We start from the raw sequence: 27,637 nt of genomic DNA on the forward strand, positions 1-27,637 counted from the left end.
ACCAATAACATATTCAAAGAGGCTGTGTATACACATAAAATAAACAAGCAAAAATAAAGAGAGCTTACTAAAAAATCTTAAATTCATAAGGCTTTTGAATTTAACATTTTTTTTCTGCTGTGATTCCTGATTTCCCGAAACAATGATACCTAATTTTAAACTATTTTATCATGAATGATTCTTTTTTTTTTATTCACTCAGAAATATCACTGTGTTAGAGTAATTTTGTCTGCAGTAAAAAAGCTCTCAGTATTACCAAAAATTGTTGGGATGCATGCTGTAGAAGAAGAATAAATGTAAAGCACTACGGGGTATTCTTCATATTGTGGAGAAAAATCAAACATGAAATAAAAAAAAGCGTGTTTCAAGTTGATTACTTTTCAGATGCAGGAATTATTCATCTGTACCTTGAAGTTATGCGCAAAAGTTGTTAACTGCCAAAATACAATTTACAACTCACAAGACACATACTGTCGGGCTTTTAAATTTGACCCGTCTAGTGAAAATCATTAATCTAAAATAATAATAATAATAATACATGGTGAAAAAGATGATTTGAAATATCCAGTGTCCCTTAACGAAACATTTTGTATTTTGTCTGTATTTTATTTATTGATCAAAATATCTATCAAATTTCACGCAAAAACCCAAACATTTCGGAACTGGCCCTATTGGTTTTTGATTTTTTTTCAATGCATAACATCTGATTTAGGGTTCAAAATAGGGACATATTATATTACTTTGATCCAGGGTCTTTCTAAACCAATTAGATGAAACGGTCTATTTATAAATGAAGAAAAGATGAAATATAACATGTTCCTGTATGTTTATTTCTAAGTGCATACTGTTATTTCCTGGCTATAAGTCTCAGTTTTTTTTTCTTTCATAGTTTGGCCAGGGGTGCGACTTATACTTCAGGAAGACTTATATGTGAAATTATTAACACATTATAGACGCTCCCTTACTTCCGAACATTCGAGTTATGAAAAACGGTAAATACGAACATTTTTTCTCGGGATGTCGGAAAACACACTTGGACATTGTTGTAAGTTAGATTTTGTATTGTGTATACCTTTTTCCTAGTACAGGACAGTACTATAGTGCTTATTCCCGCAGCTACCGGCGAGTGACGCTGTGAAAGCTCACCCAGTCCCCACCCCGATGAAGAAATCAAGCTTCCTCTTCCTAGTTCGTGTTTAAACATACTTTACTGTATCTCCATTACGCATTTTTGAACTTTGGCATTTTTATTGTTTAATATCTCTTGCATCCATTTAATATGGTTGGTGTAAAGTGTAAAGAGGAGGCGAGCCGTTTCTTTTGAAATGAAAGTGAAATAAGAAAGCTTGATGCGGTTGAGAAAATGGTTGGATCAGTTTTTTTTTTGACCACTTTCTAACTCGGAGGAGGGAGTCGCCTAACTCTTAAAGCTTATCTTCCAAAAGCAAGTTAAACCTAACTTTATTCATCTTTCTAGAGCATATTATTATATTAAACGTTAATTTTTTTGTACAAACCAATATACGTTACTTATACAAGCCTTAAACATACTTATATAAACCTTAAACATGCATTCCATTCAAAATATAGCACTGAAGCAACCTACGAACAAATTCAGGAATCTCGTTCGTAAGTAGGGCAACGTCTGTATTATATCATTGAGGTATACATTTTTATCACTGGTCAAGTCAAGTCATTTATTTATATAGCCCTTAATCACAAAGATGTCTCAAAGGACTGCACATGATTACAATTACAATTACAGGTACTTCATTTCACATGTTATATTCACACTGAACCACAAGAAGGAGCCCTGGGCCTATGTTAATCATTTCAACCATGACCACGACATAGAAGCAGAAGGAGGAAGCAGCTTATTGTCTACATTCCCCCAAGTTGGGGGAGTTGTTTACCGTTAAAAGTGACAGCCGATGAATATTGCATTGGATTTAGTGATATGGAGGGAAGCTGAAGGCTTGGTTAGCATGTATTTTCTGCTGGCGTTATCCAAATAAGTCTTAATGTGTTATGTCGTAACTGACATTACCAGGCATGTCAATAATGTGACATCCGTGTACCGTACGCTTATTCAGCCTGTTGTTCTCTATATTACTTTATTTTAAATTGCCTTTCAAGATGACATTTAAGTTTTTGTTGTTGGATTTTATCAGATAAATTCCCAGCAAAAATGAGGCTTAAACTCCAATTGCAATTTATATATGTTTTTTTCCTTCTTAATCCTGCATTTTTGGCTGGTGCGACTTGTACCCCGAAGCGACATACAGTCCGTAAAATACGGTATGGAAAACAAAAATTGGATAGGTTTTTGCTTTTATGTATTGCCGATGTCGGCCTGGATAGAAATGGGTGCCGCCAAGCTGTACTTGCCCAAGACACATTACAGGAAGTGGTACTCTGACGACCCTGCCGGTTAAGGGATCTTTAAACTGTGATTTCCAAGGTATCGAAGTTGAGAGGCTGTTTCAAATGAATCAATCAGTCAATATTTTTTTTCCTGTTAGTCTGGCTCCTGCCAATTGTTTTAACCCGATGCAGATCTTTAGTTGCTAGGCTAGCCACCCTGCACATATTGCTTGCTAACATTCTTATGGGTTTCCCCCCTTTGTTTGGGATTAATTTTGTTTTTGATCAGGTTCCTTTATTAATTCGTCTAAAATCTATTAATCTGCTATCTAGATCTTCAGGCTTAATATACAAAGATGACAGTCTGATAATCACAGCAGTAGAATAACAAGCAATACATGAGTGAGGCTCACATTCCGCATTCTGTCTGGTTGCTGCGGCGATTACAAAATGAAAACATAAAACACACTGACTGTAATGTTTATTGGTCCTGTGAGAAACGGCACCGAATTCTCCTCCCGGCGGAGAGAAATCGCGATTGTTGGCTTTATTTTATTTGACTGATGAGCCATTTTGGAATGTGGGGGTGTCCAAAAAGCCCAAGAGCTTCTCCCAAAAGTTAGAAAGCCCAGTGGCACCTGCAAGATGTACTTGACATTTCCCAGAATCCTCAGCACTTCTTGAATATAATATAGAGCAGAAGTTGAAAACCATTTTGACTCCAAGAGCCTTGAATGCAACATATTTAGATTTCACTAAAAGGCAACACCATATGTTTTAAGACAATATTAGAAAAAGCTGCTAAACCTCATCTTCATACAAAAGCTAATAACGCAGTGCATTTTATTTCATGATTTCAATGATAAATTAAATAATAATAATAATAATAATGTATGAGTCTGTGTCTCCTTCCCGCAGTTACTTGATTAAGTTCATTTTGACTTCAATTTTTGTCATGAATAATAGTTTCAAAATAAGGTGCAAGCAGAGTTCTTTTGTAAAAATGTTAAAAAATACTGCAAAAAAAGGAGGCGGATGCATTTGCCTTCAGCTATGTGATGTTGTCACTGTTTTAACTTTGGGAATCGAATGGTCATTATTCAGTTTCCGTTCAATTTTATAGATAGGAATCTGCAACATCTTTGAAATCTACAAATATTCATTTTGAAAGATCACAAACGTGTCATTGATCAGTCGCTATCTTATTCATAACTTGTGCTTGATAATATATCTTGGGAACTGTATAAGGCAAATGGCACTCTCACATGCATCCTTTTGATGCATTTTATTGGCTTAGAATCACAGATGAAAATCCAAATTACATTTATTTATGCCAGCCCTAAAGGCAGAAAACGCTACAGCCCTCCTGCCGCGAATGGTAGAAACACGGTGTTGCACTCGTCATCAATATATTAAAATAGTGAATCATATCTACGAGTCAGATATACTCAAGAGCCAGACCTCACTCTCTAGTCATACGTTTCCGACCCGACAGAGTTCACTACGCCGTTAAACGAAAAGCAACTCCTACACCATTCATCAAAAATAAGGACAAGAATTTAAATATAGCCCTGGAGAGATGGTGAAGGTGTCCCTAATAAAGTGACTGATGCGTGTCCACAGTCTAAGAGAGGTGAAGTCATTACACAGCCCACTCGTGCCACTAACCCCTACTTTCCTCCCTCCCCTGCATCATCATCATCAACAAGTCATGAAGGATGAGAGGCAGCCATATTTGTCCTGACAGCCCGTCGCCGGCGCATTCTCAATCACGCATTATTACCACATTCGTATTCATTGCGCCTGACACGCGTCTTTTCCCGGTGCTCAAATTAAAGCAAAGAGGATGCATTGAAGAGAGGGGGCAGAAACGGAGAGGTAGGGGATGAGAGCTTGGGGCTTGATGATGAAACGCTTGGCCTAGGCCACAGCTCATTGCATTCCAATTTGCATGCAAATGGCGGCGCACAAGAGCGGGGCCTATATCACGCAAAGACAAGCGTCGGAGCCTCGCAAAAATCATTTCATGCACGTATGAGCTCGTGTAAAGTCAGCTTTTAAAAAGAAGGTAAAACAAAGAATAGGAAGACATACCGACGAGAGGGTCGATCTCCACCGGAAGTTGGTACTGCTGCTCCTGCTGCTGCACTCCTGAGCTGGGATGACCTGGAAGGAGAAAGAAAAAGAGATTATTATGGCAAGTCATTGAAAACTGGATTACGTTTCTAATCGCTACTGACATTTTCCTAAATGCCTATCAGTCATCACGCCGAAAAGATGTGGTCAAGTTGACATGGAGCGAACTCAATAGTTTAAAAGGCAAGGGTAAATGGGCAGCTTGACTCCATTAGATCACTTTCACAAATTGAGCAATATCAAATTTAATATTCAACCTCATCCGGTCTCATCTGATGCATAGAGGTGGACGTTTGGCAAAATGGAGGCTGCTCGGGGTGTCACATTTGATCTAAACGCATACAACAGATGCAGTCAACTGTGCTAAATCAAAGGCCAACCTTTAGCAGACCCTTTGAAGAAGAAGTGACGGGAAAAAATATTCCGGGGTGGAAGATCTTGGGAATGAATGTGGCGGGAAAAGGACAATGCAAATTGTCTATTTATTGTCCCTAGGAGTGAATGAGCGAGTGAGTTAACTGTCTCTATGTGATAAATGGTAAATGGTCTGCATTTATATAACGCTTTTCAAGTCAATGAAGACCTCCTAAAGCACTTTACAATGTGCTTCACACTTACCACACACCAAAAGCGACCATGCAGCCATGCAAGGCGCCGACCTGCTTATTGGGGCATTAAGGATTCAGTGTCTTTCCCAAGGACACTAGGACATATTACACGGAGGAATCAGGAATTGAACCTGCGATCTCTTGATCCCAAGACGAGCGCTCTAACTCCTGAGCTAATCCCGCACCACGACTGCCCTGCGACTGGTTGGCAACCAGTTCAGGGTGTCCCCTGCCCACTGCCCGATGACAGCTTGGATGGGCTCCAGAACCCCCACGACCCTACTGAGGATAAGCAGTGCAGATAATGGATGGATAGATGTATTTGGACTAAAAATCTTGCACCACTTAGGATGGAAAAATCAAAATCCAAGGATTCCCAGAGCCTACCATTAGAGGCCGCTCACAGGTCATGCTAAAGCTTTTCAATGACACTCGCCTTACGCATTTCCGTGACATTTTGAAGAGGAAGCAGAGAAACATTTTCTTGGATAGGTTTTTGTTTAAAAGATGTTTAGAAAGTAAAAGCAATGCAAGTACTGCTAAAAGGGCAGACGAGAGTGATGAATAAAACTCAATTTTTAGGTGTACAGTAGAGAACAGGGCGATGGGCGCCAACAGGCTTTATTTGCCCAGGACACACCACAAGGAAATGGTGCTCCTACCACCCTAGTTGTTAAGGGATCCAACCAGCCAACCAACAGTACAGAAAGTGCTTATCATCAAAAATGTGGTGCTTGATCTGTCACTGTAAAATGTCAGTTTACCTGCAAGACCTCTTTACAGGGATTTCAGAGTAGTACACTTATATACTACTTATATTTATTAATATTTATTTTCCACTAAGGTTGCAGGGGTGCTGGAGCCCAATCCAGCTATCTGCGGGCAGTGGGCAGGTGACACTCAAACGGGTTAAAATTATTTAAATATAATTATAAAAAACTGAAATGATACGCTCCAATTACATTGAAAGGAATATGTTTTTAACATGTCCTTGATATTAAAAATACATTTTCAAAAGATCTTCTTGAATTAATTGTAGTAAACAAAAATGACTAAGATAATATCGATTCAAGTTAAATTTATGCAAATCAAAACATTTTCAGGGAAATACCATATACCTAAGGTACATCTAAAAAATGCTAATTGGCCAGAATTTCGAATGTGCGTCTTACAAACTGGTGACTGTTCTGCCCTTAAGAAACATATGGAGTGGTCTTTGAGTGCCCACTTGTGGTAAACATGTTAATTGTTGCTCAAAGGAAACAAAAGAGAGTCCCAGAACTTGGGCATCAGACGCCGAGCGTTTATTGTTAACCCTCGTTTGTTGTTGCTTTGTACAATAATAGTCCAAGTTTGAAATGTATTGTGATTAGTTGAAATAAACTTGTTTGTGGTAGCATTTTGTAAAAAAACGTATAGTTATGGTTATCCAGGATGTTGTTCACTAGCATTTTAGCTGTCAAAACCTGGGATACCCAGGAGTGAGGGCAGCACAGTAACTATTTATTGAATTAATTAATTACTATATTTTACAATTATATGGCCGCTGCAAATTGGCCAGAAAACTGAACGTTCGCCTTATAATATTGTGCACCTTATATGCAGAATAAATTGGAAATGCGTTGTCATATATGTGCAATTATTGATCATTCGAATAATTTTATCGCTGACCACAAATGCATAACACTGGAGGGAACATGGATCGAACAAGATAGAAATAAGAGCGCTGATTCCCAACCACCCGGTCGCTAGGAACATGGATGGTTACCAGATATGTTTTTATAAGCATTCTAAGTGACAAACATTTTGAGTATGTGCGGCCATGCATCTATTTATATATTTTAGGAGGACCGAATTATTTCCCACAATACTGTTCCCCTTATTGAGCTCGGAACAGCCAAATTACCACCCACAATGCCTTTCGTGTCATTCAGTACAGATTAGTGGGTACTTCGTTAAGACTTTACCAGTTGGCTGTACCACGGAACAGTTAAATGTCCGACAATATGTTCGCAGCCCAGTCCAATTACAACATCAACAATTTGGTACTTTAACTAAAAGTAGTGTGATGATGAGATAAAACCTGTTGCCTTTTCATGAATCTGTATTCCTAGTGGTCTAGTGCGGCCGGCTGTGAAATTCAAAATGTGTCGGTGTGTAGGCATATAGCAATGCTGTGATTTTAGCAATCAGGAGATGGAATAAGAGCTTGCTCTGTCCACTCCACGCATCAGCCCGGTACTGCAGTACCTCCGGGAACGGTCATTCGCACTGATTGCTCCTTGGCTCTGTGACTAGGACCTTGACTCAGCCTCTTTGGCTGAGAGCAAGTGTCTCAGCCCCTAGGCTTTGAAGCGTTTTATGAATTGACCGATAATGGATAATGGATAGTTGATAAAGATCATAGAAAAATAAACCTTACAAAACCCCCCCTTTTGAGCCAGGGCACTTTTTTTTACATTGGAAACATTTTACGGCACACCACTAACCAAAAATGTTATAAAATGACACTGAACAGTATGATTAATTACAATACAATTTATAATACCCCCAGTTTTTGCAGCACTTGACAATGAAATAATATTTGCAGAAAATGATTCATTAATGTTTTATAAAATTTTAAATCTTAAAAAGTGACATTGGATAATTTCTCTCGGCACACCTGACGATTTCTCACGGCACACAGTGGTTGAAAATCACTGGTCTTGTGAATAAGATCCCGCGCATCAATTCCTGTTGCATCCAATGTTTTGCAATTGCTATCAGTAATATATTCCAACTGCGCAAAAACAGCACATTTTTATATTTGGTGCAACCCTAGCCCTTACCCGGATAGTCCGGTCTTACCCGGATAGTCCGGTCTTACCCGGATAGTCCGGTCTTACCCGGATAGTCCGGTCTTACCCGGATAGTCCGGTCTTACCCGGATAGTCCGGTGTACCTTATATATGAAAATAATATCACAAAATAATTTTTTGGAGGGTGCACCTTATAATCCATTGCACATCGCTTCAAAATGGTATATTATTCAACATTGAACTGGTTGTAGTAAACTGAATTGAATTAAAAAATGAATACAAACTAAAAGAAAAATTCTGTAAATCGAAATCAAATTGATTCAGAATAATACTGTCCATGCCCTGCTTAGCAAAAATTCATGAAAATAATACTGAGAATATTTATGAAGGCGGCCTGACCTGCAAGGCCATGCCACTTGTTAACGGCGAATACGCGGCTGGCGGTGACGGTGATGATGGCGGGTTGCGGTAAGCCAGGTTGCGTGTTGGCGGCCACGTGGCTGACGGGCGAGTTGGACGGAAACTTAAGCACCATGATGACGTCCTGCTGCATCTGCTCCGTGAACATCAGCGGCGTCTGCAGGAGAAGATACTGTTCAGGTGCCCCCCACACAAAACAAGGGACGGTGGAAACAGGATGAGGATGGAAAACGGAACGTATGATTTGAATGGAGAGAAAGATAACCAGAAAGAGTTAGAAAAAGACGCCAGCAACAGAGTTGTAAATGCGGAGTAGACAATTTGAACTTTGCATTTTTCACTGGTAGCAGAAGGCAAAAGCTTTACAATAGCCATTAGAGATTACAATACTGCATTTAAACAAAAGAGGAAAAGTAAGAAAAAAGCGGAATCTTATAGAACACAAAACATGAGTAATTAGTAACAATGGCACGCAAAATACATTTAAAAAATAGGTACTAAAAAAAAGTGTTTTTTTTTTTAAGATAAATTAAAATAGTGAATATAGCTGCAAAACAATCACTTTACTGTTAATATTTAAGTTGAAACAGCTATTGATATATGTTGCAATAATAATAATAATTGTGAAGTTCCTGGGGAGTATTAATCATTTGTTGCGACAGCGACTTGACATTTTCCTTTTCTTTTTACGGACTTATTTTGCCTTAATATCTGAGTGTCCAATAGTAAAATAGATAAATACAATTAAAAAGAAAAACTACTAATAAGTAAAATAAAGCCTATACAAGAGTTTTAGTTTTGTGTTTTACCTAGTAAGCAAAACATCCTGGAAGGGGTATTACCTCATGTGCGGTTTTGAGTTTTTCCTTGCCCTCAAGTAGGTTTTAGATCAGGGGATGGTGTAATAATAGTCTGTAGTTTGCAATAATCTGTGGTCTCTGCAGCCCTTTTAAACTCCTTTTGATTAAGGCTATACAAATAAACATGACTTGACTGGACTGGACTAGACTTGATATAAGTTGTAAAAGCTATCTCTTAATATTTGTTCCAATAATATGGTGGAGTTGTTGGGTTGTTTAATTAATTTGTTGCGAGAAATCCCATTTGCCGGATAATGACAGAATTTTTTATTTTTTTTAATTTTTGGACATATTTTCCTTAAAGTGTTGAAGAGCAAAAAGAGGATGAAATAAAGTAAAAAGTACTAATTATTAATATGATAAAAAGTTATGTATGTTGGAACATATATTTACTCATATTTGTTCAAATATTATTTTGTTGTGGTGTCATATTAATTTGTTGCAAGAAAGCAAATTTTCAGGACATTTTGTTTTCATATCTATTGGCTTATTTTGAGTGTAAAATGTGCAAGTAATGTGTTGAAAAGATTCAAAAATATAAACAATGAAAAATGAGCAATGTCGTAATAAGATTTGCGAAGACAACGCAAAATGCCAGTGAAAAATAATTGGGAAAATATTTCAAATATGATTAATTTATCTATTTGCTAAGTGTGGACACACATTTGTTTTCCAAAACCAAACAGGAAAGAAGAGGCCATTTTGAATGCCAACTTTATAACAACAGAGGCTAGTAGAGTGAGGAAAAACAACAAAACCCTGTGCTGGAGCCACAAATCGAGACAAAATAGGGTCACTGTGTGTATCATAGCCAATTTTGGATACATTCCAATGCTTGTACTGTGACAAGTTCCAACAAAATGTTGTCCTCTGATGATCATTTTGAGGATTTAAACTTGTTTGATGAATCCTCATGAATCATTAAAGCAGTTTTGGCTCCCTGCGTGGAAAGGGAAGCGGATCCTTGTTCAACATCAAAGAGGTAAGTTAAATCACGTTTGTGCGCGTGATCGTGTATATATGGCAGCTAACCCGACACACGACGGCCCCATTAGGGCTCGCTCGCGAGCCGACACACTTTTTACAAGGAGGCAAAAAAGACGAAAGAAGGGAAATAAGCGTTCGTTTGCAAACATCTCCTTTGAATTAGAGCGGCGGGTGTGTTTGTGTGACGTTTGTGTGCTTGGGCGAGTGTGTTTGTGGTTGTCCGCGGGCAGCTGTCAGCACCGCAGGGACACGGCGCTAATAAGGACTCTTGGGGCTTTCGGGGCCCATCTCAGGCGGCCTCACTTCCAACCCCTTGAAAGGCGTCTGAGCTCCACACGCTTTTTTTTTTGCTGATGTCTTACAATTCGGGAGATGGGAACTGTGATTCCCAAGCACGTGTTCTATGGAAGACCAATTCTGCCATATGTAAATTTGATGTGAATAAATAATAACCAGCATGTACATATCATATAAATAAACAAACAAATTAACAAATCAAGTACCGTATTTATTTACCGTATTTATTTTTGTATGATGCACTTTTTTTTTCCTCAAGAAGTTTAGGTGCGTGTTATATATGAGGTTTTACGGTACTATATTACTGTATTTGTGCAATGATTGATCAGTCGAAAATATCCCTGAACACAATCGCAAATCATTAGATGCAACGAGAATCGAACCCAGGTCACGGCGGTGAGCGCGTCGGATCTAAGCACTTGGTCACCAGTGATTTAGATGAAAAGGCATTCAATTTGATTTAATTATGACACTGTTTTTATTCACGGTACCAGAGACAATTGTTAGAGAATAAAGAATTGAGAAAGTCATCCTGAAAGATATACACGCAAAACAGCACGACCAGGGAAAAAAACCTCTTGGTGTATCTGATGATCAATCAGACTTTGAAGGACGTAAAATGAATACATTGTAAATTCTATGTAGGTGTTATGTTCTTAGTTTACGTTGTCAATATATATGATTTTAATCATATATATATATATATATATATATATATATATATATATATATATATATATAAATACACACCACAGCTATATACCACAGCCATATCCCCCTAGTGGGAGGTGGCTAGAGTCATTTCTGACTCTTTTTGGGAGATTGATTCAGAGGAGGGGATTCCCAGCCCCCTCGCTCAACCCAACTGAGGTGTTGGGAGTCATTAGGTGACCAAACCCCCCAATTCCAACCCCTAATGCTGAACGCCAAGCAGGGAGGCAACGGGTACCAATGTTTAAGTCTTAGGTATGACTCGGCCGAGGCTTGAACCACAACCTCCCAGTCTCGGGGCGGGCGCCATACCCCCAAGGTCATATATATATATATATATGTATTAGTGTTTCTTTTGCACCTTGTCATCATGGTCGCACGTATTAAACATTGTTTGTCACTTAAAGTTGTATTACTATTATTAAAAAAAAATTACACGTGTACGCGTTATACACAAATAAATATGGTAAATATATTCCATAATTACAATATATTCATATATTTGTGCATGTTGTCATGTATTTTGCTGTGTGTTTTGTCACAACAAAGTTTGATTCAAAGGAGGGGCCCGGTCCAACTCGGCGAGCTTATAACGATTTTTTTATCTAATAAAATAAAAACTTTAAAATGCGCAAAATTCCTAGACATGGCAGATGCTTTTCTCCAACTAAATATCACTCGTTATTTTAGTATAATAGAAACAACAAATAAAAATAATAAAGCACTATGCACTTACCACTTGCATAGCCGAGCTTCGCGGGTTGTGCGGCTCAATAAGCAGCTGGCATGGGGTCTGACCAAAACTTTGGATCTGAGATTCCACAGCCTGGAACGACACCAAGAAAAAACACAGTCATTCCTTATACATCTGAAAATTGCGTATCAGCAGACGCAAACTCTCTTTTCATATAAACACGCTCTCTCACTCCCTTGACACCAACACCAATCTGTCCTGCTTGTGGGGAATCGGAGGGCGGCGGCGTGCAGGCTGGTTAGGTGGTGTTAATGAAGAGGTATTGGACCATAAATGTCAGAGTCGACGCCGGCCGAGAGGCCTCTGGACATGCTCACCGTCGCCAGCTGCCTGGAAGGAGTTCCAGGATGCAACACTACATACTCCTCAATGGAAACATCGAAATATAAACCCTCACCCCCCGGGTGACCGGTGGATTATATGCGCCGAGGAAGATCAAAACTTCTGAGCGTAAACATACCTTTCTCGTGCAAATTGCACAAAATAAGGCTCATTCCAGCTTAAAAGCAAACGGGCATATTACTGGACTGTATTGAAGTATGGGAGCCTGGGACGACGCCATTATGAATATGTTTCTTTTCGACATTGAGATAGACAACTTAGATATAATTTTCAGGGAGGAAGAAGCGGGTGGCCTGCCGTGTTTCTAACGAATACAGCATTTATTTTCTTAACAGACTAATTTGCTGGTATGCGAGCGTGTTGTTAGTAGCGTGAGGCTACCTCCCAAAGGCACGGTTTAGGATGAAAGTTATATTATAATCATTAAAGCTTTGAAAACTCTCTCGATGTACCGTCTTTTTTGTAAATATGTGTAATATGTAATTGCAACTGTATATTTTTGTAATGTATTTATTTGTATTTATTTGAGACACTTATTCTGCACGAGCAAATTAAAAAAGAGGGGCGGTGGCAAACGCGGGCTGACGGGAAAGTGGGCACCGGTAAAGGTGAGTTTTTGTGGACACGGCGGACAATAATGGATAGATATTTTCCCCACCCTTACCTTTGGAAATATACACTTTTTTTCCTTGGATTACTATCAACAGGCACCCAGAATCTGCAGGTCTGCAACAAATTTTAAGTACCCATATCATTTTGCGTTCATCTTGACGGCTGTGATTTTTAGACTGTGTGCTTCATTGAAGGACATTTAGTCTCAATCGCGAGACTTGAAGTTTGGTTTGGAATAATTTCGTGTTTTTATGATGTGTGTGCATGCGGCTTATATACAGGCGCGGCTTGTGTATGGACAAAATCGATTTTCCCCTTAAAATGTGATGGGTGCGGCTTATAATCAGGTGCGCTCTATAGTCTGGAATTAACGGTATATCGATTTCTATATTACCGTATTTTTGGAACTATAAGACATACTTAAAAATCAAATTGGTCAGAAACAAGAGGGTGTGCTTTATTATCCAGTGCTCGATATCCAGAGGAAAGTAAGGTTGATACAATTGGAAATACAGTTACAGTGACTACATGGTAACTGTTCTGTCCTTGAGAAACATATATAGTGGTCTTCGAGTGCCCTCTTGTGGTTAACATGTGAATTGTTACTTGCTAAAAGGAAACAAAAAGAGAAGTTTTTCAGATGCCAACTTTCAAATACTCAATGCAAATCCTCTTTTGTTAATTTAGACAATTGTCCGTAAGTATGAAACTTCTTGTAATTACTTGAATGAATACTTTTGTTTATGGAATCGTTTATGTGCTCCGATTGTTGTTAACATGTTTTTAGCTTAGAATGTATTTGCTAGGTTGCCAAGCTAACGAGAGATTTTTTTGTACTTTGTTTTTAGTTTTAGGCCGACTTCATAAGTGTAATAGTTGAGGCCATTGTCTGAATAAACCACGACTCAAGAAAATAATTCTGGTTATTCGGGATGGCCTTCACTAGCTATCAAAAGAAACAGATAAAATAAAATATATTATTTTAATATAAATGTATTTATTTTTATGCAACGCTAGCTTTTACTATAGTTTTAACTTCATTCACTTTACAGTCCTGTGCACCTCATATATAAAAAAATATATAATAAAAGCCTATTTTGGGAAGGTTCCCCATATAAAACGATGCGTCTTATTGAGCAGAAAATACAGTAAAAATAAGGATTCAAGTTGCCAAAGTGTAAGCATGTAATATATTTTTTCTTATTTGTCTTTGTGTGATAATTCCTGATATATGCCTACATCGCCTTAAGTTTTAACTATAAGCTTTGATTTCTGAATATTTTCTCATGGAGTGTTTGATCAAATCAGCCCCCTTCCTTTTGGTGTCTGGATGAGAATTTTGTTCTTAATAATAAAAGGTTCAAGTACCTTGCATTGAGAGCCTTAAGGTTCAAAACGACACGCTTCTCTAAGACGAGGTACTTGTGCGGAACCTCAGAGAAAGAAAATAACTGCCTAATAGTGCAGTGGGTCAAACCCTACGAATACGCCATAGAAATTCTTATTTCTCTCATGATCTATTTTCACTTACTTTTTTCAACACTCCAGCATACCCATCACATTCCAATTTCCTTCTTGTCCTTTGGTTATTTATTTAGTAATTCACCGTCAAATCAATGAACGATGGATAAAAGGTGCTGTACGGAATTTGGAACTTTCTTACTCACTGATGTCATCTTTTGGCTAAGGTCATTATTGCAGCTTGTGTCAAGCTCATGCCAGTATCTGCATTTCTTAGATGAGCTCCAATAAACTCTTCTTTTTTCATCTGTTTTGTGGTTTGTGTTGGTGTTTGGACTGTCCTTAAACAAGCCTTTTCTTACTTTTCACCATTTTCATCCTACAAAAAACGGTGCTGATGTGTATAAAGTCACTCTCCAAGCACTCTAACCCTCTTCACCCATTCTACGGCTTAAACAGCTTTGCTAAAAGTGGGAACAAAAATTATAAGGGTTCTTTGAACTCAGTTGGGCATTGTTAATTCATACTTAAAAATAGAGAAAATATTCTACTTTTAATTTTTAGGGACACTTTAAATGACAAACCACACCTTTAATAATCAAAAGTGTAGCTCCTTCAAATTTATGAGACTGATCATTACTTTTGTAGTGTGAACATTTTGCGTCCGCTTTTAGAAATCTCAGGAAATTGCAATTGAGACCCAGAAAACCTAAAACCATTTAATTCTATACACAAGATAAAAACGCTACATCATTTATGAGTAAATCTTTTTTAGTGGTTTAACAAATTTCATAATTTTAGTTGATGCTCTGTGAAAGAAGTTAACATTATCTTCTGAACTTTAGCTATCACGGTAACTTTCATTCAATGCGACTTATACAGTTGATGAAAAATATTACACAAAAGACTATTTTTCATAGGTGAATTATAATCTGGTGCATCTTATTATCCAGTACATATGATAATGGTATGTCAAATATCTGTATAAGAATGTCTTGATAGATTTTCACAAAAGAGAAAATTTTAAGGAGCTAAAATAAATTCACGTGTCCTACAAAAATGGATAGAACTAGAATCAAAACAGACAGCATCAATATACACTACAGTGAATTTGGCGGCTTGCTGACCACTAATGCGATACTGGAACTAAAACAATAAAACCGTCAAGTTCTTCTCAAACTTCAACTGAATTGGAGGTGACGGCACAAGAAGTCCAGGATCATCAGACTTGAGCACAATAGGAGCAAAGGACACACAAACGAGACACGTCAAAGACCAAAAGGATGACGGCGCTGTTGTCGTGCGTGGGAGGGACACTTGTGTGTGTGTCGGTCTGTTCCGTGAGAGTGAGCTTGCGCTCTTTTGCACGAGAAACTCATGCACTTGAAGGCACGTTAATGTTAAAAGCACGTTTTTCAACCTGAGGACCCAAAAGACCTTCGACAAAAACAGCAGTCGAAGACTGATCTCATTGTGTATGATTGCAACATTTACTTTAATGTGAAGCAGTTTCAAGTCTGTGAAAGTAGGTTTACTTTATTATTCGTGTTTTATGAAACCCTTTTTTTTATCACGGACAGATATAGATACTTAAGTATTGAATAGTCATCTCTTACAATACCAGATACTGACAGCCCAAGTACAACACCCAAATAAATCCCACCCCACACACTCACAACAAAAACTGAAATTTCCAAATGCTGATACAGAGCAGCAACCAATACTTGTATGGATGGCCATTGGCCAGTCACAAAGACTGATACCCTAGGATAAAGCTGGTATCAACAAGAGTATGGATGTTAAAAGAGGACTGTATGAGAGTGTGATTGTGCCGACTGTGTTGTGTGGTGCAGACACTTGAAGCCGCAGATTTGGGAAGGAAATTACATGTTTTTTTGAGATGAAGTTTTTGAGGAGTATGGTAGGAGTGACAAGATTGGATAGATTGAGAAATAAAATTGTGAGAGACAGAACTGGAGTAGTAATGGAACCAAGCAAGCGTGTGGATAAGAGAGTACTCGGTTGGTTTGGACACATGGAGAGGATGGATGAGGAGCAAATGTTGAAGAAGATCTACAGAGCAGAAGTAAATGGAAGGACACCAAGAGGAAGGCCGCGATTAGAGTGGATGGATGGTGTTATGAGTACACTGGAGGAAAGTGGTCTAAATATAGTGGAAGCTAAAGCTCTTGTTGGTGATAGGAATGAGTGGAGAGGTGTTGTGAAAGGATAGTGGGATGTTTGGACGCGTTCTAAAGGATGGGCAGGGCACCTGTACGATGCGGCAGGGGTAAACCAGTGAAAGCTGTCGGGCCCAGGTGTTTAACAGAAGAGTGTGCTGACCCGAGTGACATGGCTGCTTTCTTGTGTACCGTTTGATCTGGAAGGACGAAAGCATGACCGACTTGGGGGCCGAGGTGCATTTGGGTTGGCCATGGTCAAATCTTTTGTGTTTTTTGCATTTTTTGTTTTTGTGTATGTGTTTGTCTTGCTGTTGGTCACCCCTCTCAAGGGATATGACCAGGGTAGATAGATAGATCCATCCATGCATTATCGGTACCGCTTATCCTCAGTAGGGTCGCGGGGGTGCTGCAGCCCATCCCAGCTATCTTCGGCCAGTGGGCAGGGGACACCCTGAACTGCTTGCCAGCCAGTCGCAGGGCACATAGGGACAGACAATTCACTCGCTCATTCACACCCAGGGACAATTTTAACCGGCCAATTAACCTTTGGATTGTGGGAGGAAACCGGAGTGCCCGGAGGAAACCCACGCAAACACGGGGAGAACATGCACACTCCACACAAGAGGTTTGAACTCATGACCTCAGAACTGTGCTGCACACGCACTAACCACTGCGCCGCCGTGCTGCCCCCGGTAGATAGATCAACACCATGATATCGGTTCTCACCCAACCTTCATTTTGTGCTCTTTTTGCACTGCCCAAAATTAATGTGAACAGTACAATTGTGGAAATCACGACATAAAAGCAAGGATAAATACAAAAAAGTAATTAAAAAACTATGATCTCCTTTGAAATAATAACACAATGCTCATTTTTAGCAGCATATTTAACTCCAGGTTATTTCTTAACAAGTAATATCAGTTTTGAACACTAAAAACAACTCGGCTTATCTTGAAAAAACAAGTATTTTAACGGTCATTTCATACAATTTTAGATGTTTTTTTTTCCATGACAAGATAGATGGATTACAGAGGTGCCGGGAATTAAAAACCCATCCATCCATCCATTAGCTGTACCGCTTATCCTCATTTGGGTCTCGGGGAGTGCTGGAGCCCATCCCAGCCATTTCCGGGCAGTGGGCAGGGGACACCCTGGACTGGTTGCCAGCCAATCGCAGGGCTAAAAATCATATTTCAGAATTTATAAACTTTGAAGATGTTTTAGTATTAGCATTTAAGAGCGCCATTTTTAAGTCAAAAGTGCGCTTAAACTGGCTGTTACTGCTAGAGTGCAGCAGGTGATTCTAATGCACCATGAACCGAGGAAAGCTCAACATTATAAATAAAAGTGAGAATTGCTCGATTTTTTTTTGTTTTATTTTTGTAGTTTTCATAAAAATATGTATTTCGTAATTTGCTATAAACTGGTGTAGTAAACTACAGAATATTTGTAGTATTTGGTAGCAGAGGTACTAACTAGCATGACAGTAGCAGTATCATGCTTGTTAACATTTGCTTTCGATGGTATAGTGTTAGCGATCTCTCTGGTTAGATGGTTTCAATCGAAGCTTCATTTGAGCAAATTCTATCAAAGACCTTCCCTAAAATACAAGCCCTGGAATTTCTCCAAAAATGTCAGCTAAGTTCAATTTTAGGTTTGGTGGTGAAAATGTTTTTGCCAATTGGTTCGACTAAATTGTAAATCTTGTTTTATTTCTTCTAAGACTTCCAACTTAGCTCATCATGTCACAACATTCTGCGTTCTAATTTCAACGTGTCGTATTTCGTCAATGGTTTAGTCATTGAGTGAGACAATGCTAGACTGTTAACACAATTTTCTCTTGGCTTTTTGCAGAAGAAAATATGATGTCAAATCAAGTCATGACTATTTGTAAAGCCCTTATTCACAAGGAGTCTGGAAGGGCTGCACAGACCACAGACCACCACAAACCACAGACTGCCACTACACCATCTCCTGATCTAAAACCTACATGAGGGCAAAATGATTAGTGTTAAGTTCATTTTGTCACGCATGACCGTGAATGTGGTTAGAAAGGTGATCCTTTAGTGCAGGGGTCTACAACCTTTTCAAGGAGAATGCTACTTTTTGTTACTGATTAACAGAAAGGGCACCCAGTTTGATAGGCATGTCTAAAAAAACAGTATATCAAATTATAACTATGTTGTTAATTAATGTTTGTAGGGTTAAATAGACTCAGCTGAACATCACATTAATAATCTCATCTCATCTCATTAGCCGTACCGCTTATCCTCATTAGGGTCGCGGGGGGGGGGCTGGAGCTCATCCCAGCCATCTCCGGGCAGTGGGCAGGGGACACCCTGACTGGTTGCCAGCCACAGGCACACAGGGACAGACAACTCATTCGCTCATTCACACCTAGGGACAATTTGGACCGGCCAATTCACCTGAAATGCATGTTTTTGGAACGTGGGAGGAAACAGGAGTGCCCGGAGGAAACCCACGCAAGCACGGGGAGAACATACAAACTCTGCATAGGAAGTCAGGAGCTGGATTTGAACCCACGACAGGTTCCCATGACATGAACTGTACCGCACAAGCGCTAACCACTGCGCCGCCGTGCTGCCCCCACATTAATAATGTTACTAGAAAATAGCAATTACTGAGCATTGGGAAGCTTTTCTCAGGAAAGGTCCGCGGGAACCACAACTGTAATTAGGGGGTACCCTGGTGCCCGCGGGCAACACGTTGGAGACCCCTCCTTAAGTGTGTCTCGTTCTTCCATGGGAAACAAAAGTAGGGCTGCAACATCCATTGGAAGAGGCTAACAGTTTCCATACTCTCCGGCGTGCTAAGTGAGAGGACAGCAGTGCGTCAGCAGGAGTCACAGACACATATTCTACTCTGCCTAAGCATTTTGATTTTATTGTATGTTAAACAATGGATGACATTTACTTGGTTTATTTTGATAGTTAATCAATGTGTTATGTTTATTACCTACGTCTAATGAGTCAATGTGTAACTCAACATTGACTCATAGCGAGTTGATCAGATATTTTTCACCCTTTTATCTTTCATTATTATGCTAATATTAACTTTGACGTATTATTGCAATCAAAAACGGACGGATATCAGACACTTTTAAATTAATCGGGTAAACAAAAGTTTTATTTTCGAATACTGTATCGTAAAACTATGTTTTTCAAATTACTAATGGAGAAATCTTAACTACAGTGCAGTACCACTATTTTTTGCCAACAAATCGTAAGAAAATGTTAGAGTGAAATGTTTTTCCACAAAATCTAATCAAGCAGAAAACTGGTCACTTTAAATGACCCCTCAAAATCAAATACGTTCAAACATTTACTGTGCATTTAAAAAAAAGCGCTCACCCTTATCAGAAGCTAAATATGAAAGAGGCAAACGGGAAGTGCAGCGCGGTGTAGAACAGGTCAATGCCAATTGTTTTGTAAAGTGGTCCACAACTGAGGGAAATTTACATTAACACAAGAAAAAAGTTCACTCTAAATAGAGCAAAGAGCTGCAAACAAAAATGTAAACGAGGTACTGTTTCTGAACAAAAACCTGTAAATTCATGTCGCAATGACATAAGAACCAAAAAGGCTTGTTAAATACATTTACCTTTTTGTTGAACTCTCTTGATTTTTGCCCTAAAGCAGTTGTTATAGTTTCTTTTACTGTTAAAAGGTTTTTAGATTGTAATGTTTACACTACTTCTGACTTTATTTTCAAAAATATTAAATAAGCAATGGAAGGTACAGTTTACATGTTGTTATTGTTGTATTTCCGTTACATTGCTGCTTTTTAATTTACCCTCTTGGCTTTTGTAATATATATTTTTTAACTATTTAAGTTGATCCACTGGCTGTGTATCAACTTAGTAATTTACAAAAAAATAAATAATAAAAAAAAACATTTTAATGCCTAAAATCTTGCTGTGTTTATTGTAAATATAAACTCAAAGAGTAGGGTTCAATTATTCTATTACCATGATGTTTCCAAGCAAAAAGTATGAATAATCGAGCAATATCAAGTTTTATTTACTTGGATCGGATTAATACTAAAATTCTCAGTATTTCCCACCCCTAGTTAATGGCTCTTTTAACAGCCTTGGTTGCTGGGACTCCACTTCCTGTACAGCCTGGTGGTGCCCATCCCTTTCCAGGCCGTTTTTTTCTGGGTAGGGGTTTGTTCACCCATTTGAAAAAGATGGTACTTGTTTTAAGCACCAACATAGCTATCAATTGAATTGATTTCAAGTCAGTTGATCAATCACTTATTGGCATTTCTTCTTCCGAACATCTTTGTCTTTGTCTAAGAGATCCAACTTTTGAGTCAGGTACCCTTGAAGAATGTTTTCTCTGTGAGTAATGCAAAAATGTGTTGGTGTTCAGCAGATGAAGCAATTAGCCCAATTGCCATTTGTGCAAAGAGAACTAATGCATGGAAGAAACTCCTCAAAGCCACTCGAGCATTCTTCATTACGCCGTTTATGAGATCTCTCACTGCAGGTCAACGCGTCTATTCTACGCGGGTGATTATACAGTGGTGGCCCATTGGCAAGGGCAATCTCTTCTGGAGGTGCCGGCCCGTGTCTGATGAAGCTTTTCTATATTCTATACATTTAAATGACAGAGGCGCCCTCTGAGCATGTCGGTGCTTGATTTACGTTGCCACTCGAACAAGAGAAATCCGCATGTCAAACATGATAAATTTATGCTAATCCATGACAACAGCAGTATGAGGGAATAAAACTGATAAAAACAGGCTCAATCTACCTTGTTTTCTTTTGAATCAGATGTATCTTTTCCTCAATGTAAATTTGATATTTGCATGAAGATGGGAAAAGTCCACAAGACCCAATTTTATTTATTTATAGGGTTGTTTCCTTGTTTTATTGTGTTATATTAGCCAAACTGTCTTTTTTACTGAATGTAGTTTATTAAGTCATATTTTACATTTTCTAAATAATTGATAATAGAAATATTTGGAACTCTAATTTATTTGTATTTGAAATTCTATTTTTTAGTAGGAGGAAAATTCACCTGTACATATTAAAAATATTACAAATGTATTTAAATCATATTAGAATGAAAATGATCATCATTATTCGTTATGTCATTACAAAGCAATTAAGTGCACAGTTGGACAATTCATTAAAATGAACGGACAATTTAATGGTTTATTATATTATTTAAGATATTAAAATAAAAGTTGCAAATACAGTGTCCCCAAAAAGCACACACTGATATTCATAGCCAATGAAGTTTTTTTCTAGTTAAGACTTGATTTTGGAGTAAAAATGGTGGATACTAAGTTCAAGTTTATACATATAAAAAAAAAATCTGAAAACATCCTGAAAATGTGAAAACAAAAGTGCTAAGAGTTCCGAACATAGATTCCCCAAGACGTCTTTGCACTTCAGCTTCATTTTCACATAACGAGAATGTTTTCAAAAAATTGTATTGTTTTACACAAGCCCGTTATTATTTTACTGGAAAAATAAAAGTTGACCAGTGATTCAAAGTGTACATGTTTTTGGGACAACCTATAATAAAAATCAATTAATATGAGGATTTATTACTACATAAAATAAAGTAAAATTTGAAAATATTTTTAGTTAATTAAATTAAAGCCTTGATGTGTAATATTTGACCACTAGATAGATCAGTTTAGTTTGAGCGAGGGCCAGTGCCACAGTGGACAACGTGGAGGCATTCTGCCGGACAAACAATGCGATGAGCTAAGTGTTGATTGATTTCACTGTGTAAAAATAAATGAAGAATAATAATTCCCAACCTATTATTTTTAATTAATGTTAAATTAAAGAGCCAAGAAGAAATCCGAGGGTTTGAGAGCGTTCTCCATTTGGGCCCCAGTGCTCTTGATTTTTGCCCTAAAGCAGTTGTTATAGTTTCTTTTACTGTTAAAAGGTTTTTAGATTGTAATGTTTACACTACTTCTGACTTTATTTTCAAAATATTAAATAAGCAATGGAAGGTACAGTTTACATGTTGTTATTATTGTATTTCGTTACAATGCTCTGCTCTCTGAGATTCCATCGACAACCACAGTGGAAGTGTTTAAATCTAGGCTTAAAACTCACTTAAATTCTACATCTTATCAATGACCTGTATGTCATGTTGACAATATCCGTGTATTGTTTGTTAATGCTACAACCATTGCAACCTGGTCATCCTGAAGACGGGATTTCCTCATGGGCGGGCCCTTCTTAAGGTTTCTTAATTTCCTTATGCCGAGATTTTGAGTTTTTCCTTGCCCTCATGTAGGTTTTAGATCGGGGATAGTGTAATAATAGTCTGTGGTCAGTACAGCCCTTTGAGACTTCCTGTGATCAAGAGCTATACAAATAAACATGACTTGACTTTGGTATGATAGTTTTTGTAATTTTGCCTAGTACTCATTTAATTTTTCACTAAATGAAAGTGTTTTGTTCCACTAAGAGGCACAAAATATTACACACTGTCTCTTTAACCAAATTTGACCGAATCTTTACTAAATTACACCAAGGAAAACTTAATATTAGAATTTACGATTGAATAAAATAAAAGAACTCAAATTTAAAATTGTCTTATAATACAAAAACAGACTAAAAACACACCTCAAAACATCTAAAAAATAAATGAAAGACAATTTTGTATATATATTTATCATTATAAAATTCCAGATTATGTTTACCTAATACCAAGGAAAAAAAACAGCCATAAATAGAACTGTTTTGCCTTTCAATCAAACTATAACTATCGTTTTATGAGGCTATTAAGCATCTCAAAATACATATATTGTAAATTCTCTGTATAAAAAAATAGATGTATTCTTCCGATAATAGCTTTGGACACAGCTTTGCCAGACTGCCAATAAGTATGACTTCATCGAACAGTAAGATTTTCTGTAAACTACCCAGAGACTAAATAAACAAGCAGATTTTTTTTTCCTAATTTCTTCGCAAACACGCCAAGAGTGAGGCCGGCGTTGTGAGAAGTTGCAGGATTTTCCCGTAATCACGAGTGAAAGAAGCCGTGAGAAGGAGGACGTCAGCTGTGTGCTAGTCTTTATTTGGGCAGAGGCAACACAGATGTGCATTAATGCCTCTGCACACACAAACCCAGCAAGACAGGAAGTAATCATGCTTCAGCAGCGGTTTGGGCAACATTCCGAAAAGCGTGGCGAGATATTCCAAACTCTCGGAGAGACAGAAAACACACCCAAGCCTGTCAGTTTATGTCCATGCTTTTATAAACATCCTATGAAAGAGGAGCTGCCAATCTCGTAAAGTGTACTTGTGTTTGAGTAGCTGAACGTCAACTTTTGATTCATAAAGCAGTTTATTGAGGACGTTTGTAAGTGAACAAACTTTTTAAAGGTTTACTAAATAATTAGGGGACAAATATTTTTGGGGTGTGATATTTGGGTTACACTGCTACCAAATAACTTAATTAAGGGTTTGTTATTTTGTTTAAGAAGTTTGAATTTTCATAATATGTACAATACAATGTCCTAAAGAACATAATTCAACCAAAAATAATCTAAATATTTTCTTATCTTAACAAAATAGATAAAATGACTTCAAATCTAAGTCATATTAGATAATTTCGTTTATTAAAAGTGATTTTCTATAATTACTAGACAATAATGTAATGATAAATTTTAACGGATAAATATATTTAAAATACAGTAATGTCGGGTGTGATATTCAAACCTTGGGAACAAAATAGTTTTACCCCAGTAAATGTATATTGTGTAATATTTGACCACTAGGTGTGACGGTATTGTTAAATGCAAACGAAAACAACAGCTAAATAAGCATAGTGTAGCAGCGAAATGCCAAACAAACATGGCGGCGACGACTTGGTAATGATTGCAGTGTGTAAAATACATATTTCTCGAAGTATGAATATTTCTAAAAATAAAGACTGGTATGATTGTTCATGTATTTTCTGCCTTTTATTTATATCAATGTTTTTATTTTTTACTGAAAAAAGGTTTTTTTTTAACCACAAGGAGGTGCAAAATATTACACACTGTGCCTTTCAGATCTTTTATTAGCATTGTCAGACGCTACTGTGTCAATCCTGAGGTCTGGCTCATCTCTTATAACGCTTTACACCAAAAAACAACGGCGACCAGAGGATGAAGTTGCTGTATTCGAGCCAGATCAGGTGGCTTCTCCTGTTACTGGTAAGAATGGAAATCGTATTTATGTGTGGGAGCAAACCCCTACCCCCACAAAAAAAAAAGCCGGAGGGGATGGGCTGTACTTGACCAAGACACACCAAAGGAAGTGGTGCCCCAACGACCCTGACCGTTATAAAAAAATATCTAAAATGTGCAATGTTTTCTGTAGATGGGGTAAGATATTTTTGCACCGTATCAGAATGAGAAGGGTGCACCCAAAATTCACTTGTATTGTTTAAGGAGGAGCAATGAATGACCTTAAATAACAATTTGAGCAAGTCTTCATATGCCTAACCAAATTTGATTTGTTGCCCTGTCCAGCTCAAAACGATCAAACCACATGATTATAAGCCCATGTTTTTTAACCAAATTATCTTGAAAGCTTGTTTTTGTGATGAATAAATGTCTATTTCAAAATGATGGCGCACAATTGCGTGGCATTTCATTGATGTAAATAATCTAAGCAAGAAATAAATGAAAACATGTCAAAAAATTGAGACAAAACTGGAAAATTAGGCACGAATTATTGACCATAGCAGATGTCCTCACCAATTCCAAAACCTACGCCCTTTACATAAAAATAAAGAAATGATGGTTCAAAAAACCTTCCTGTCCGCTCTTTGATGATCTTAAATTTTGCCTTTTTCATTTACAATCAACATGCTTGTCCATATAATTAAGTTGGACCTTGGAGCTGCCATTCACCGTGGCCAGACCAAACCAAACAAGCAGGAACACACAAGCCACTTCCTGGTCAACCTCTCCTTCCAAGCAAACACAAACGTGTGTCTCGCCACTTTGACGAATAACAGTCTTGGGGTGAAAGCTAGTCGTCGGGTAATGGGCTAGCCACTCTGGGGACGCAACCGCAGCAGTCTCATAGCCCAGCTTGCTTCCCAAGGGATCGTGACGAGGCGCAGGCCCCTCGAACTTCACTTCGGGTCGGCCCAAAAAGCGGAAGGCTTGGCCGAAGGGAAAGCGCGGGTTTATTTTACTAATTAAGGTGTGCGGTCTGAGACGGGACTACTTGCACGTTCTGTTAGTCAATACCAAGTTTACCGGGCCTGTTAGACAAAATTTACCATTTGAAAAGAGAAAATATTTTGGTGAAAACGTATTTAAACCAGTCTCTAATTCATTTTTTTATTGAATTTAAACTTTAACATATTTTTTTGTTCAAAACGTGCATTATGAATTTTTACTTGTGCTCGAATGCATTGACTACTAGAAGGAATATTGATGGATTTTCACTTTCACTTTAAATATGATAAAGCGGTGGTGTCCAACCTAGAGTTTAGGGGAAATTTGTGTCCCACCATCTATTTTTAATGGCTCACGAAGTTAAGTCAATCACCCAGAGTGACTCGGTCAAAAATGTGGGTGTCACATTTGACCCTAATCTGTTCTGTTTCAGTTACACGTAAAGAATAGTACTAGAATATATTTGTTCCAATTTCGCAACACTGCAAAGATCTCCCCCGTGCTGTCCAATTGTGATGGTGGGATTATAATTCACGTGTTTTTTACCTCCCATCTCGATTACTGTAATGTACTTTGTTTTCGATGTCCCGATATCATAAAAAGCATAAAAGCGTTATAAGTTTACAGCTGGTGCAAAATGCTGTAGAGAGGCTTTTAACTCTGAGAAGAAAGTTTGATCATAGTACCCTGATTTGAGCTGACCTGCACGGGCCTCCTGTCAGTTTAAGATGTGATATTAAAGTTCTGTTTGTAACATCCTTTTTTTCATAGACTTGCTCCCTCTCATCTCTTTGATTTAATTGCCCCCTAATGTTGCTGCTCGGAGGCTTCGTTTGGAAAATGCCAGTTTACTAGTGATTTCGGGAGCCTGGCAGAGATTGTTCTCCATTCGGGCCCCTGTGCTTTGAAATGCTCTGCCCTCTAGGATACTATCTGCAACCTCACTTCATATTGAAAATAAACAAAAAAACAAATTATTTCCCAGATCGACCTCATATCTAGAATTTCTCGTACCTCAAATAAATCAAATAAATGTTCCCAATAAAAAATACCTGAAAAATAATAAATCCCTTACCAAGCTCCCAAAATCATCCAAGTTAAGCCTAAATAACTATAAAGCAAACATTTCTTACCACTGATCACATTCAAACGGTAAACATAAAAATACAATAATCATATAAATAAGATGCTATTAACAAAATAAAATGTGAGTTTATTATGAGCAACTATCATTAAAGAAGTTGCCAGTTGCTCACTTAGATGTATGCAGAAAAGTTAGGGGAGAGAGGTGCGGAGGAGTAAGCGAGCACGAAATATGCAATGAGTTAGAATACTCGGAATGAAAGAGTACAGGATCAGGTCTGTATGGCAGAGTAACGCACATTATAACTGGGACGAGCCGATAGTTGCGCCGTGCAGTCTTGAACACTCAGCCCTCTAACGGTAGCGTCTGGAAATTCTCGTAATACAGATTTTCTCTTGTATGTCAGCCAATATTTTTCCTCAAAAGCCCTCTCGAATCTCACATTTCTGTTAACTAGAGTAGCGGATAACTGGAGGGGCCACCGTCATTATTTACATTTATTCAGCAATTTTCTTCATTAAACTATTTTAAACAAGCAAACATGTCTTGCTTCACTCTCTGTAAAGTGTTAAGATTCAAATTGTAACCCTTCATCAATAAATGCAAAGTTGTAGCTTACAAAGTTGCTTTCAACGCATTTTTTTTAAATTTTCGGTTCTGAAAGTACTGATAGAATCTGAAAGCTGTTCTAAGCAGGTATATTCTGGTCTTTGACAACCCTAGAATCCTGGAAAATACCAAAATAACCATATAGATTACGAACTATTTTAAATTTCAAACACACACATTTTTTATGTTTGTTTATATTTGGAACAGTTTATTGAAAATAATATCTGAGATGTC

General features: G+C 37.9%; 1 protein-coding gene across 5 annotated transcripts in view; it reads right to left on the reverse strand.

Annotated features, from left to right (window-relative positions):
* lrba (LPS-responsive vesicle trafficking, beach and anchor containing) overlaps positions 1-27,637 on the reverse strand; it is a 283,083-nt gene that overhangs the window by 24,195 nt on the left and 231,251 nt on the right. For 3 of the 5 annotated variants that reach the window (XM_088342023.1, XM_088342025.1, XM_088342022.1), the window contains 3 exons: positions 11,918-12,007; positions 8,306-8,498; positions 4,459-4,530 (listed from right to left, as the gene is read on the reverse strand). In XM_088342023.1, coding sequence (XP_088198149.1) covers positions 4,459-4,530; positions 8,306-8,498; positions 11,918-12,007 — 355 coding nt within the window. The remainder of the gene's footprint in view (positions 1-4,458; positions 4,531-8,305; positions 8,499-11,917; positions 12,008-27,637) is intronic. The other 2 variants (XM_088342026.1, XM_088342024.1) reach the window with 1 other exon arrangement.

The sequence above is a fragment of the Urocampus carinirostris genome, chromosome 8 (genome assembly GCF_059441175.1).
Source record: "Urocampus carinirostris isolate Australia breed hairy pipefish chromosome 8, RoL_Ucar_1.0, whole genome shotgun sequence".
NCBI lineage: Eukaryota > Metazoa > Chordata > Actinopteri > Syngnathiformes > Syngnathidae > Urocampus > Urocampus carinirostris.